We start from the raw sequence: 12,501 nt of genomic DNA, 5'->3' as shown, positions 1-12,501 counted from the left end.
AATGTTAAAAGACAGACATTGTTGAAGACTCTGGCTGTGTCTACACTGCCACTTTGAGTGCAAAAACTTTTGTCATTCAGGAGTGTGAAAAAACTCCCCCCTGAGCGACAAAAGTTTTAGTGCTGAAAAGCGCCAGTATAGACAGCGCTTTATTGCCGGGAGCCACACTCCTGGCGATAAAACTACTACTGCTCGTTCGGGGTGGGGTTTTTATACTTACCTGCCGGGTCGACGCGTACTGTTCGACTTCTCGGAGTTCGAACTATCGCGTCTAATGTAGACGCGATAGTTCGAACTCCGAACGCGCTCCCGTCGACTCCGGAACTCCACCACCGCGAACGGCGGTGGCAGAGTCGACGGGGGAGCCACGGACTTCGATCCCGCTGCGTCTGGACGGGTAAGTAACTCGAACTAAGGTAGTTCGACTTCAGCTACGCTATTCGCGTAGCTGAAGTCGCGTACCTTAGTTCAACCCTCCACCCTAGTGTAGACCAGGCCTTGGTTCCTTGGAATCCAGAAATGTGTAGTGCGGACCGCCCAAGGACTACAGCCCACAGAGCCTAGTGACTGGACAATCTACAGTGGTACTCAGAACATCTGACCACTTCTCTAGTGGAAACTGATGTAAAACAGCACTCACAGCAACACCCTGCAGTGGAGTCAGTTACAACATTATGGACTTTCAACACAAAACTGAAAATCCTTTATTGTCCTATTGCTATTTTTAGCTTCCTGATTTATGTCCTTTTTCAAAGAAATGGGGAAGGTAGTTTAAAAAATGTTAAATGTAAGGTCTCGCGGAGCGCTTTTCAGAGAATGTAGAAATGTAGGGCTGGAAGGGACCTGGAGAAGTCATCAAGTCCAGACCCCTGTGGTGAGACAAGACCAAGGAGACCATCAATGAGAGGTGTTCGTTCAACCTGTTCTTAAATACCTGCAATGGTAGGGATTCCACATACTCTCTTGGAATCCTATTTCAGTGTGTAACTATCCTTATATTAAGAAAGATTTTCCTAATATCTAACCCAGGTCTCCCTTGCTGCAGATTAAGCCCATTATTTCTTGTCTGTATTTCAGTCCTCTTTATAACAGCCCTTTACATATTTGAAGAGTGTTATCAAGTTCCTCCTCAGTCTTCTTTTCTAAAGACTAAATATTCCTACTTTTTTAAACCTTGATAGATCAGGTTTTCTAAACCTTTTATGATTTTTGTTGCTCTTCTTTGGAGTCTCTCCAATTTTTCTACGTCTTTCTTAAAGTGTGGTGCACAGAATTGGCCTCACCCATGCCCAATAGAGTAGGACTGCACATAGTTATTTCCCATGTCTTGCATATAACACTACTGTTAATAAACCCAAGAATATTAGCCTTTTTCACAATTTAATTGCTGCTAGGGTTTTGTTTTGTTTTTTTGCAATGTAGACATACCCTAAAATGGCTGCCTTCCTGGTTGCTGCCTCGATCTTCTGAAACAGGTAGTTCTTCTGAGTCCCCTTCAACACTCCCCCTTTCCCCGCAGAGGGATTCCTGTTTTACAGGCTCATTTAACTTTAATTTCCAGCCCTTTCTTATCTTAATCATCCTGCCTCTGTTTGTAAACAAAACACTGACTCCCTGCCCCAGGGGCACAAGCTGGGAGCAGCACCTCTTCTCTGGAGAACTCACATTCCACACTGGGGCCAGGACATGTGTCAAAACTTGGGGGAGGGGGGCAGAGGAGAGGCAGAAGCCCCCACCCATACCCCCTCTGAATGGCACCCCTGCATCTCTTCCCAATCCTTCTTCCCGAAAACAGCATCCCAAGGTCAAGGAAGTGAAAGCCCTTCCAATAACACCATCTGAACAATCAGGCATTCATTTCCGGAATAAATGTATCCTTGCCTGGGCCCTTACCCTCAATTGGGAGGATGGACAAGAACACCACCTTAACCCCGAACTCCTTCATCCTTGCTCCCAGAGCCCTGTAGTCACTGCTGATCTACTCAGGGTCATACCTGGCAGTATCGTTAGTACCCACTGGGATGAGCAGCATGGGGTAGTGGTCAGAGGGACAGATGAGCCTCAAGAACCTTTCTGTAATGGCTTGGATGTGGGCTTCAGGCAGGTAGCACACTTCCCAGTACTTTGTCAGGTCAGCAAATGGATGCCTCCATTCCCCTCAGAAGGGAGTCCTTGACCACCAGTACTCTGTGCCTCTTCCTCTTGGTGCTGTGGCCGTTAGTGTTTCAGTCTTGTGGCTGGTGGCTCCTCCTCTTCAGACACTGGGGTCTGCCCCTCCCCATCTGTTTCCAGTATATTATACTCATTCTTGACCATGATGGATGAAGAACCTGGGTGGGGGTGGAACACTGTCTACTCCCCAATTGGCCAGAAGCCAGTTTCCTCCTCGTAGAGCAGCTGGTTCTCCTTCCTCTTGTGCCGCTGTAGTTACCTGTAGTTAGCTAGCATCCTCTGTGCATCCTGCTGATGAAATCCTTGTGCTCCTAGGGGATATTCAGACAAGCTACCTCCTTTTGCAGCTCTCTTGCCTGCTTCCTTAGGGACTCCACCAACAGACACTTCGCTCACTGAGGTGATCTCTTTGCCTTGCTTTTGTTGGCGGGGATGTGCAAGCCTCATTCCCAGAAAGTCAAAACCAGGGCCTGGGTGGAAGCCTTCAAGGTCAGTATGCCTGGCTGGTGGTGGGCCCCCTCAGGAGCAGGCAGAGGAAGAGTTAGTATTGATGTTGGCAACATGCCATTTTCCTCCCAATGCGAGTTCTTCCTTGTAGGGTACTTGCAAGTTAAGAGGGGGAGGGGGAAACAACATCCTACCTCCTTTTCTACATCTGATGGCAAACTCCTTTAGTCTCCCAGCTTCCTTCGTCTCGCCAGCCACATGTCTTTTGAACTAAAAGATAACATAACTGTAAGAAAATTAGAATTATAGGAATCTGTATATTGAAGTGTGTATTTACATTTCAGTTAATGTCTTTCACATGATATTGGTTCTACTGTAAAGCTCAACTAAGTTATATTCCTGGTGGTGTATTTGGCTGATCTATCCTTAATGTGTAAGAATTTTCGCACAAATTTTCTAAGACTCACTTCTGAAAGTGTACCCTGGTCGCTTTTGTGCATGGCAGACCTGCTATAAACTCCCGATTCTGTTAATATTTGATAATTGTATGGCGAGGGGAAAACTGAGGCACAGAAAGGTTAAGTGATTGGGCCCAGGTTGCAGAGGAAGCCCACGTCATAGCTAGGAGTAAAACCCAGATCTCCTGACTCCTAAGTACACTATGGGGGGAGATCGATCTAAGTTATGCAACTTCAGCTACGTTACTCACGTTGCTGAAGTTGATGTACTTAGATCTACTTACCGCAAGGTCCACGCTACACAATGTCGACCGGAGATGCTCTCCCATTGACTCCCCTCGCGCTTCTTGTTCTGGTGGCGTACAGGAGTCAATGTGAGAGCGATATGCGGTCAATTTAGCGGGTCTTCACTAGACCTGCTAAATCGACCACCGATGCATCGATCACCACGCGTCGAACCCCCAGTAAGTGTAGACAAGGCCCTAGTCTCATTTTTCAATTGCAATGCAATCTCTTTTATGTGCTTGGCAGCTTGGGGCAACACGAAGGTGCTTACGAACATGATTTAAATTTCCACCTGTCAGTGCCTTTCCCTATTACACAAGCACTACAGCTCAAATGGCTTGAAGCTAACAAGAATCCAAGATTCCTCACTTAAGATTTTTCCACTGTTACTCACTCCAGAAGGAAAACTTTTTTGTTTTTTAGATCTTCTGATCTTTGTAGGATCCCTCACTTTGACTTGCGATGGTTATCTCTCTCTCCATCAGTATTATCTAGAGCTATATCATTCTCTAATTCCTTCAGCCCTATTTTCCAGCTCTCCCTTCTGTTGCAGAAGTCACTATTGCCATATACCCCATCCCCCAGCTTTGTGGCTTACAAAGCTTTTTCCAGGATACTTCAGTTCTTTTTTTCAATAAACAGTATTGCTCACAGTTGATCCCAGCATTTTAATAATTAAACAAGCTTTGATAAACTAAGGCAATAGAGGTGAGTGAAAGTGACTGTTTAGCTATGGAACACTAACTTCATGTATCTGTAGTTTGCTCCTGCATGTGCCCCAGCTCTGTTCAAAACCAACTGTAGGCATAATCCTGTTTCTGATGTTAAAAAGGTGAATACAATCTGTTTGGGATTAGGGAGATCAGAAACTTAAAAAAAATCTTCAGGCTTCCATCACTTAAATCACTCTTCCCAGAGACAGACACACACACAGCCTTCATCCCACTTACTATCTATAAACCATACTACTTTAAGTTAGTCTTCTTTTTTAAAGATCAGAGATATTTAGATGCGTAATACAAAGCATATCTTGTTGTCTTTCACTTTTGTAACCCTCATTCTCCAACTCCCCAACTCCCTTCCCTAGCAGACACATGTGCAATGCCTTTCCATTGATTTCAATGATCTTTTCAATGAGATCCTTAGTTTGATGACATTGCTCGGTACATTAAGTTTAATTTAGGTTGTTAAAACTTTGGGGCAGAAGCCTATTAGTCTATGTTGCTTAGAAATAATTGTTCTACATTTTTTGTATCAATGCCCTGAAATGTAGATTGTCTGTTACTGGAGCATTCATAAGTCATGGATTTTGCTTTCTAAATGCTATGGTATGTTTGTTCTCTTTCCTTTTCTTCCCCCCAATCCAAGCACATGAAACTTACATTGCTACACTGGACATACAGGCTTTGCTGTAAACATTGGGACAGGTCCTGTGTCTCAGTACCTGTTGGAAGCTGAGTGTGTTCGGCAGCTTGGAAGATGGGGCCTACTGTAAACATAGTAGACTTTGAACTCCTGACTTGACTTATTATATGCATTCAGTAGGTCAAAGCAGACTAAGTTTGGCAGAGCCATGAACATGGAGTATGGCTGTGTAACGACGTTGTCTGCCTCTTTGCTGGAAATGGATATGATTATATTTTAGGATACTTTGTACAGATTCTGCTGTTTCTGTATGTATGGGTTGAAGATCTTCATATGGATTATTTCCAGTAATGTTAGGAAAAGGTTTATCTTTCTAGTTGAGCAGTGATAAATGCCTTTAATCAGCAGTGACAGAGAGATCTCAGTCCAGAAATCCAGCCTGCAAACAAAATAGTTAAAATCTGAAGGAGTTCTGACCTTCATTCTTTCCCTTATACTCTTTCATTGGATACGTCTATACTACCTGCCGGATCGGTGGGTAGTGTTCGATGTATCAGGGATCAATTTATCGCATCTCGTCTGGACGTGATAAATCGATCTGCTAATCGGCGCCCATACTCCACCTTGGCAGGAGGAATAGTGGAGTCAACGGGGGAGCTGCAGCAGTTGACTTGCTGCCGTGAGGACGGCCAGGTAAGTCGAACTAAGATACTTTGACTTCAGCTACGCTAAGTTGCGTACCTTAGTTCGAACCCTCCCCGCCCCCCCCGCTAGTGTAGCCCAGGCCATTGTCTTTGGATTTCTCAGCAACAGGAGCATTTATTTGACTTGATCTTAATCCATTTATATACCCTTAAGAGCCACTAAAGCTGAGAAATAAATGAATTAAGGCTGGAATATAATGGGATCCAAACTAATTATAGAGTGTTTTGATTAAACTTGTGGCATTGTCCCTATTTGTAGGGAAATTGACCACATCAGAGTGTGTGTTTTTGAAAGAAAACTTATGCAAGTTGTTTCGCCAACTGCAGTATATTTCTACCAGTATATATGCCTGTTGGTCATCAAGTCTGGCTGAATTTTTTTTAATGTATTTCAATATATTTAATGTATGGACAGTTGTCATGAGATAAACAGATGGGCATTGACCTGACTAAATACAGATTCTTAAGGGTGTCAGGATAGGCATTGATTGCTGTCACAAGACCTCAGCATAATTTGCATAAATGTAATATGATATGTGTGGTTCAGACAGGACAACATTAGTAAGAGTTTGTCTTCATTCCCCATAGGAACTCCCATTTTCGAGATTAATTTTGAATTTCTTTAGGCTGAAACATGGGGTATGCTAGCTCAGCAAAAAAAACTATTTGGCTTATTTAAATACATTTTAGACAGGTAGGCCTTAATATGCTCTTGGTTGGCTTTGTGGTGGGAAAATGTTTTACATTTTACATTTGGGGGATAATAGTTTGCATAGCTATACTTTCTCAGAAACTTTTTTAAAGCTGCAATCAGGGTAGACCAGGGTATGTGCAGTGAAAGAGATAATACTTGGGTGACTTGAGGGGGCTAGCTCTACTGGAAGAAAACAGTTCCTCTAATGTTGCAACAGGAGGTGTAGGAATACCTGCATTATATTGAGTACTTCTGTAAGAGGTTACAAATTAGTATTTCATCAAAGAAAATAAATGTATTGTAAACTTTACACTGAAGCCATATATATATTCATATACTTAATCTACTTACAGAATAGATGTGGTTGCAGTTCCTATTGCAGAGCAGCTAAAACAATAATAAATATTGGGCAAAGAAAGTTTAGATCTCGACAATACACAATTAAAAATACAATCAGCGGTCATCTGTTGGCTCTTGAAACCAAATCATGGTAGAATCAAGTTTACAAATATAGTTTCATGTTAAAATTGTTTGCTCTGTCCCCACTGACAAGCCAAATCATGACATAAACTGTTTTAGCTGGAACTAGTTTCCAGACTATTTAACCCACTTTCCATCTGCAGTGGCTGTAAGCTCTGTGCATATGGGCCGGGGTCTTTAGTTATGAGCTGTCTACAGAAACTTGTAGAATTAATTAAGTGTAATACTTTGTATTTTTTAAGGCACAAAATCTAAAGTGATACTTAAATGATCAGGTAAATATTTTCATTTGTTAAAACATAACAGATAAATATAGCAATATATACTGCATTTTGTCTCTCTGCCAGGTGGTACAATACCTTCTATTACTCCAGAAAAATCTTCCTTAGTTGTGAATAGCGGACAAGAAGTAAAACTGAGATGCAACGATGATGGTCCAGTGACTTGGGATTTTCAGAACTCAGACCCTTCAGGAAAACCAAAACAATTCAGAAATAAGGAGTGGTCCATAAAAAATGCATCAGCCAAAGACACAGGCAGATACATATGCAGAAATAAAGAGAGTTTGAACACCTCCATTTATGTTTTTGTTAAAGGTAAATTTGTATGTGTATTTTTTCCCCCTCTTCCCTTTCAAAGCACATAATTGGGGGAGGGATAGCTCAGTGGTTTGAGCATTGGCCTGCTAAACCCAGGGTTGTGAGTTCAATCCTTGAGGGGGCCACTTAGGGATCTGGGGCAAAAATTGGTCCTGCTAGTGAAGGCAGGGGGCTGGACTCAATGACCTTTCAAGGTCCCTTCCAGCTCTAGGAGATTGGTATATCTCCAATTATATATATATATTTTTATAATTGGAGTCAGGTATCTGGTGTGTCCCTTTGTATATGAATACTCGGAAACTGTTGTAAAGCTGCAAAGAGTTTTATGGCACCTTATAGACTAACAAACGTATTGGAGCATGAACTTTCATGGGTGAATCGTCGGATGCGTGTGGTAAAGCTGTTTACATTGTATTCCAAATTCATGAGGAATCCATGGCCAGAGATGGGATGCTAGATGGGTAGGGCTCTGAGTTACTACAGTCTGTAAATCATGATTTGAGGACGGTAGTAACTCAGCTGGAGTTATGGGTCTATTACAGGAGTGCTTGGGTGAGGTTCTGGTTCTTGGCATGTTCAGGAGGTCGGACGATGGTCCTTTCTGGCCTTAAAGTCTATGATTGTAGTGTATCAGCACATTAAGAATCAAAATTATTTGTAACTGGATTATCTGATAAGATCAGGTAAAGAAAAGACTTAAGCCCAAATAAAAATAATAATTATTAATAATAAATAGTCCTAGCAGGAACTTAATGTTCTGTAACACCAGGGGATGAGAAATGGTGTAACGCATACAGGGAGAAGTTAGGAATTTACATTAGACTATGCTTGCTAGGGTCATTGTAGTCACAGAAAGTTTTTGGCATTTCCATATAAATCTTTATTGTTATGTGCAAAAACTTGGCTTCTGGAAGGAGAATTTGGATACCATTTTAAAAAATGAGCTAAAATCATTTGGGTGGGTTGTTCCCTTATTTCTTCCTTAATTGTATTCTTTGTAGAATTTTAAAAATTATTGTTCTTTACATCCACTAGTCTGTACTCACTAAAGGTTTGACCCCACCCTCTGGCTTACTGAGGCAGTTTGTTACAAATGTTAGTACCTAAACACTCCTTTGTATAAACCAGTGGGTAACAAAGAATCCTCTTGCTTGCAGCGTCCGCTTTAGTTCAGTCAGCTCTGACTAACTCTTGTACACCTTTCTGTAGTGGGTACCTGCCTGTCTTATGATACTTTTTTCTTGAACTGCTATTGCCTTTTACCCACCTCTGTCTTTTCCTCCAGTTTTCCTCCCTTCTGTGACCTGTTGGATTCTGACAGATGGCCTCATTGGCTCTCAGCCAACTTTGCCAACATACGCCTCAAGGGGGCTGGCTCAGCTGATTTCCAGGGCAACCCATTCTCTTGCCTGAGGCCACATGGCTCAGGCTGCCCTCTTTTCCTATTGGTGTTGTTTTTTTGTTTTTGTGTGGCCTTTCCTGTTGCAACTAGTGTTTCTCTTTCTCCACCTCCAGCCAGCAGTTCCTGTGAGAGATGAGGGAAGTTGCTTAGGGACCTGCTAATCCTTCTGGAACTGCTCCACAAGGACAGAGGAGCCAGCACAGCCTGGCAGGGGATTTTCTCCAGATGGAACATTCTCAAAGCTAGTATATGTGGTCCTGTGGCGTTTCTGAAGAAATGCAAAGCTACGAAGTCCTCAGAACAGCCATCCTTCTTTCATGGATAAATTTCTTCCTCTTCTTCACTTCACAATGCCAGGACAAGGCCTAACCATCCAGGTGACCTGACCAAAAAGCTAACCTAAAACTCTGGAACCCCTCTTCCCATGAAATGCCTGCAGACTTTCAGTGGGAACATACTGTGTTGGGTTCCTTTAGACCTTATGACTGGTGTATGAACAAATCTATTCTTCATCCCACCCACCCACCCATTCACAATCTGCCTTCAAACCACATCAACTGTCTGAGACCAAGAGCTCAGTGCTAGTGCTGGACTTTGCTACCTCTCTAGTTCTGTACCAGCTTTCTCCCTACTATCTTATCCATCCAGTCACCTGGAATCCTTGGAGGCCATTCAGATGTTCTCTAGCACTGGGGACATTTCTCTTGTTTCTTCCTCAGATCAAGTCATACTTTTGTTTTTCATGGATCATGACAAATGAAGTCAGACATGCCAATACCAGTATGTGACGGACACATTAGAGCTTTATCTATCACACAGATTTTCTTAAACCTCATGATAGCCATCATAACCAAGTTTGATGAGGAAGGCATTCATATTTCCCATTACAAGAATGACCAAAAGTGGGATATTCTTCACCTCAGAATGGAAAATAGCAAACCAGTGCTGTCAAATGAACATGGTTTTGCAATGAATTAAAAGAGAAGCTTTCTGACCCTCACACAAGACTTGGTTAACCACTTTGTCAAATTCCTAACTCACCTGGGACAAATAGGCTTCTGGAGGTAAAACAGATATTTTTGCAAGCCATGCCATGTTCCTGCAGCGTTGTGTGGTACGCTGGGCTTAATGATGTCCAACGCAGACATAAGGAGAGTACAGAGTAGGGGTCAGCAACCTACAGCATGCATGCCAATTTTGCTTGGAACGCGGCTGCCAGCCGGGGTCCTGGCCTCCGGCCCCACTCAGCCCTCTGCCGGCTGAGTGAACGGAACCCCAGGCCGGCAGGGGGCTGAGCGGGGCCGGCAGCCAGGACCCCAGACCGGCGGCAGGAGCGCCCCCCGGTTCCCCCCTAACCACGCTGGAATTCTGCAGCTCCCGGAGTGTGAGCCACTGGGGCACGGGCTCTAGGGTGACCAGATGTCCTAATTCTATAGGGACAGTCCCAATTTTTGGGTTTTTTTCTTATATAGGCTCCTATTACTCCCCACCCCCGTCCTGATTTTTCACATTTGCTGTCTGGTCACCCTAGTGGGCCCTGAGCCTGCTGTGGGAGGTGGCTCTCACTCCCAGGAGCCGCAGATCCCGAGCGCGGCGAGGAGAGAGGCAGGGGGCACATGGGGACTGCCACCTGCATGCAACCACTGCAGGAGCCCCCCGGGGTCTATCTGGGGGCGGGGGTGTGGATAAGGGTTGGGGCAGTCGGGGGACAGGTAGGGGGTAGGGTTCTAGGGGGGGACAGTTAGGGTGGGGGTGTCTCGGGAGGGAGAAGTCAGGGGACAAGGAGCAGGGAGGCTTAGGTAGGGAGTGGGGTTCTGGGGGGGCAGTTGGGGCAGGGTTCCCAGGAGAGGGCAGTCAGGGAACAAGGAGCAGGGGGGGTTAGGGGTTCTGACAGGGGCAGTCGGGGTGGGAAGTGGGAGGGAGTGGATGGGGGCGGGGCTAGGGCAGGGCTCTCCCCTCTTGTTTGATTGTTGAAGTATGGTAACCCTAGGCGAGGGGAGAGCTGGGGGGCTTAGGGGGGCTGGCACCCGCATATATCCACTGTAGCCTGCAGGAGCCCCTGGGGGGGTGCCAGGCCTCAGCCTGGTCAGGAGGGGCGGGGGAGGCGCGGCTGCTCCCCGCTAGCGGCACCGCCACCTTTGCAGGGCTGCTGCCCCCCTGTACTGCGCCCGCTCTTCCATGGCTGAGGCTCGCTGCTGCCACAAGTGGGATGCTCTGGCTCTCCAGTGCCTCTGAAAGGCGGCTCCTCCCTGCTGAGCTGCTGCAGCAACCCAAGCCCAGCAAAGCCAGTGAGTGGACTCGGGGCAGGGGCCACTGGGGTGGGGTGGGAAGGACTCATGGGGGGGCTGTGCACCCTCCAGGGGAGTTCAGGGGGCAGGGAGGGGGGAACCTGGTCTGGGGAGCAGCCCCTGGGCACGGCTGGCGTCTGGAGTCTATAAAGGCTCGTTGGGATTTGCCCCACAATGAACCAATGTGCAAGGGGGGAAGGGGGGCTCAAGGTGGAAGTTTCACCTAGGGCGCAAAATATCCTTGCACCGGCCCTGCCCCAGGGGGTGCGTGCACCCCAGGTTAAGAACCACTGCACTAAACTGATAAGATCTACATTTTAATTTAATTTTAAATGAAGCTTCTTAAAACATTTTACAAAAGTTGTTTACTTTACATATAACAATAGTTTATAGACTTATAGAGAGACCTTTTAAAAACATCAACATGTATTACCGGCACGCGAAACCTTAAATTAGAGTGAATAAATGAAGACTCGGCACACCACTTCTGAAAGGTTGCCGACCCCTGGTACAGAGCATTCAACTCTACATGAAACACTGTCAGGCTTTCCTTTTACGCAGTTAGGATGCAGAGAAGAACATGAACAATGTGGTTATATCTGCAAAAAATGTCCTCTATTTGCTACAATGGTGGGTATCGACATCACAATTTCACCATCAGGATTTCTATAGATGCTATGCCAGCCTTCAAAGGCAAAGAGTACTATAGACTAATCATCAGTCTTTCAGAGCTTGGGTCATTCATGACACACACTCTTTATTCCTTGATCAGAAATCATGCAGTGTTGATAGACAACAGGACAATGACCACCTATTTAAACATGCAGTAGCAGGGAACTAGCAACTCCATTGTCTAGATGGAGGCAATTATTAACCCCTTCCAAGTAAATAAAATGGAGGACAAACATCTCAGACACTTTTCTTTAAAAGGCGAGCTGAGTGAATACAATTATAAGCGAGTATCAGAGTGGTAGCCATGTTAGTCTGGATCTGTAAAAAGAGTCCTGTGGCACCTTATAGACTAACATGTATTGGAGCATAAGCTTTCGTGGGTGAATACCCACTTCGTCGGATGCATGTAATTATAAGCAACTCGTTTTTTGTTGAAGGAGCAGGAGTACTGCCGAACATGTCGGTGCGGTGAGGTGGGGGAGTGAGGAAAGTATCTCTCTAATCCTTTCAAGTGTCTTCATTCCCTTAGACAAATTCATTTTTGCTATCCCATCTTTCCCTCCCCATTTCCAGAATGATCTAGAAAGATTGTACAGGATCAAGCCTTGGTAATTCTGCTCACTTCCACCCTGGCTTTGACACCAATTCCAGCTGTCTGTGACCCAGCTGTTAGTTCACTTATCACACATCCAAGGACCTCTTTTTCCTAGGGAACCCTCCTGCACCTGAACTCATCCTGGTTGAAGTTAACTGGGAGGAAACTAATTGCTTAAGCTGTTGCCAGCATGGATTATTCTTGAGTTCATTCAGATTGTCTTCTGGTTTTGGAGGGATTCAATGCTTCTGTGTATGCTACCATCTTATTTGGAAGCCATTAAATTCTTGGTGCAAGACAGTAAGCCTACAGTAAGGGTCTTGCCCTGAGCTGCTTTTGC

The 12,501-nt window shown here is 44.9% G+C and overlaps 1 protein-coding gene across 1 annotated transcript in view; it reads left to right on the top strand.

Annotated features, from left to right (window-relative positions):
* The window catches only part of KIT (KIT proto-oncogene, receptor tyrosine kinase), a 72,548-nt gene that overhangs the window by 12,979 nt on the left and 47,068 nt on the right, over nucleotides 1–12,501 (top strand). Inside the window, exon 2 of the mRNA XM_045019873.1 lies at nucleotides 6,953–7,201. Coding sequence (XP_044875808.1) covers nucleotides 6,953–7,201 — 249 coding nt within the window. The remainder of the gene's footprint in view (nucleotides 1–6,952; nucleotides 7,202–12,501) is intronic.

Source organism: Mauremys mutica, chromosome 5 (assembly GCF_020497125.1).
Source record: "Mauremys mutica isolate MM-2020 ecotype Southern chromosome 5, ASM2049712v1, whole genome shotgun sequence".
Taxonomy (NCBI): Eukaryota; Metazoa; Chordata; order Testudines; family Geoemydidae; genus Mauremys; species Mauremys mutica.
Note: the sequence above shows the minus strand (reverse complement) of the source record. Positions and strands in the feature narration are given on the sequence as shown.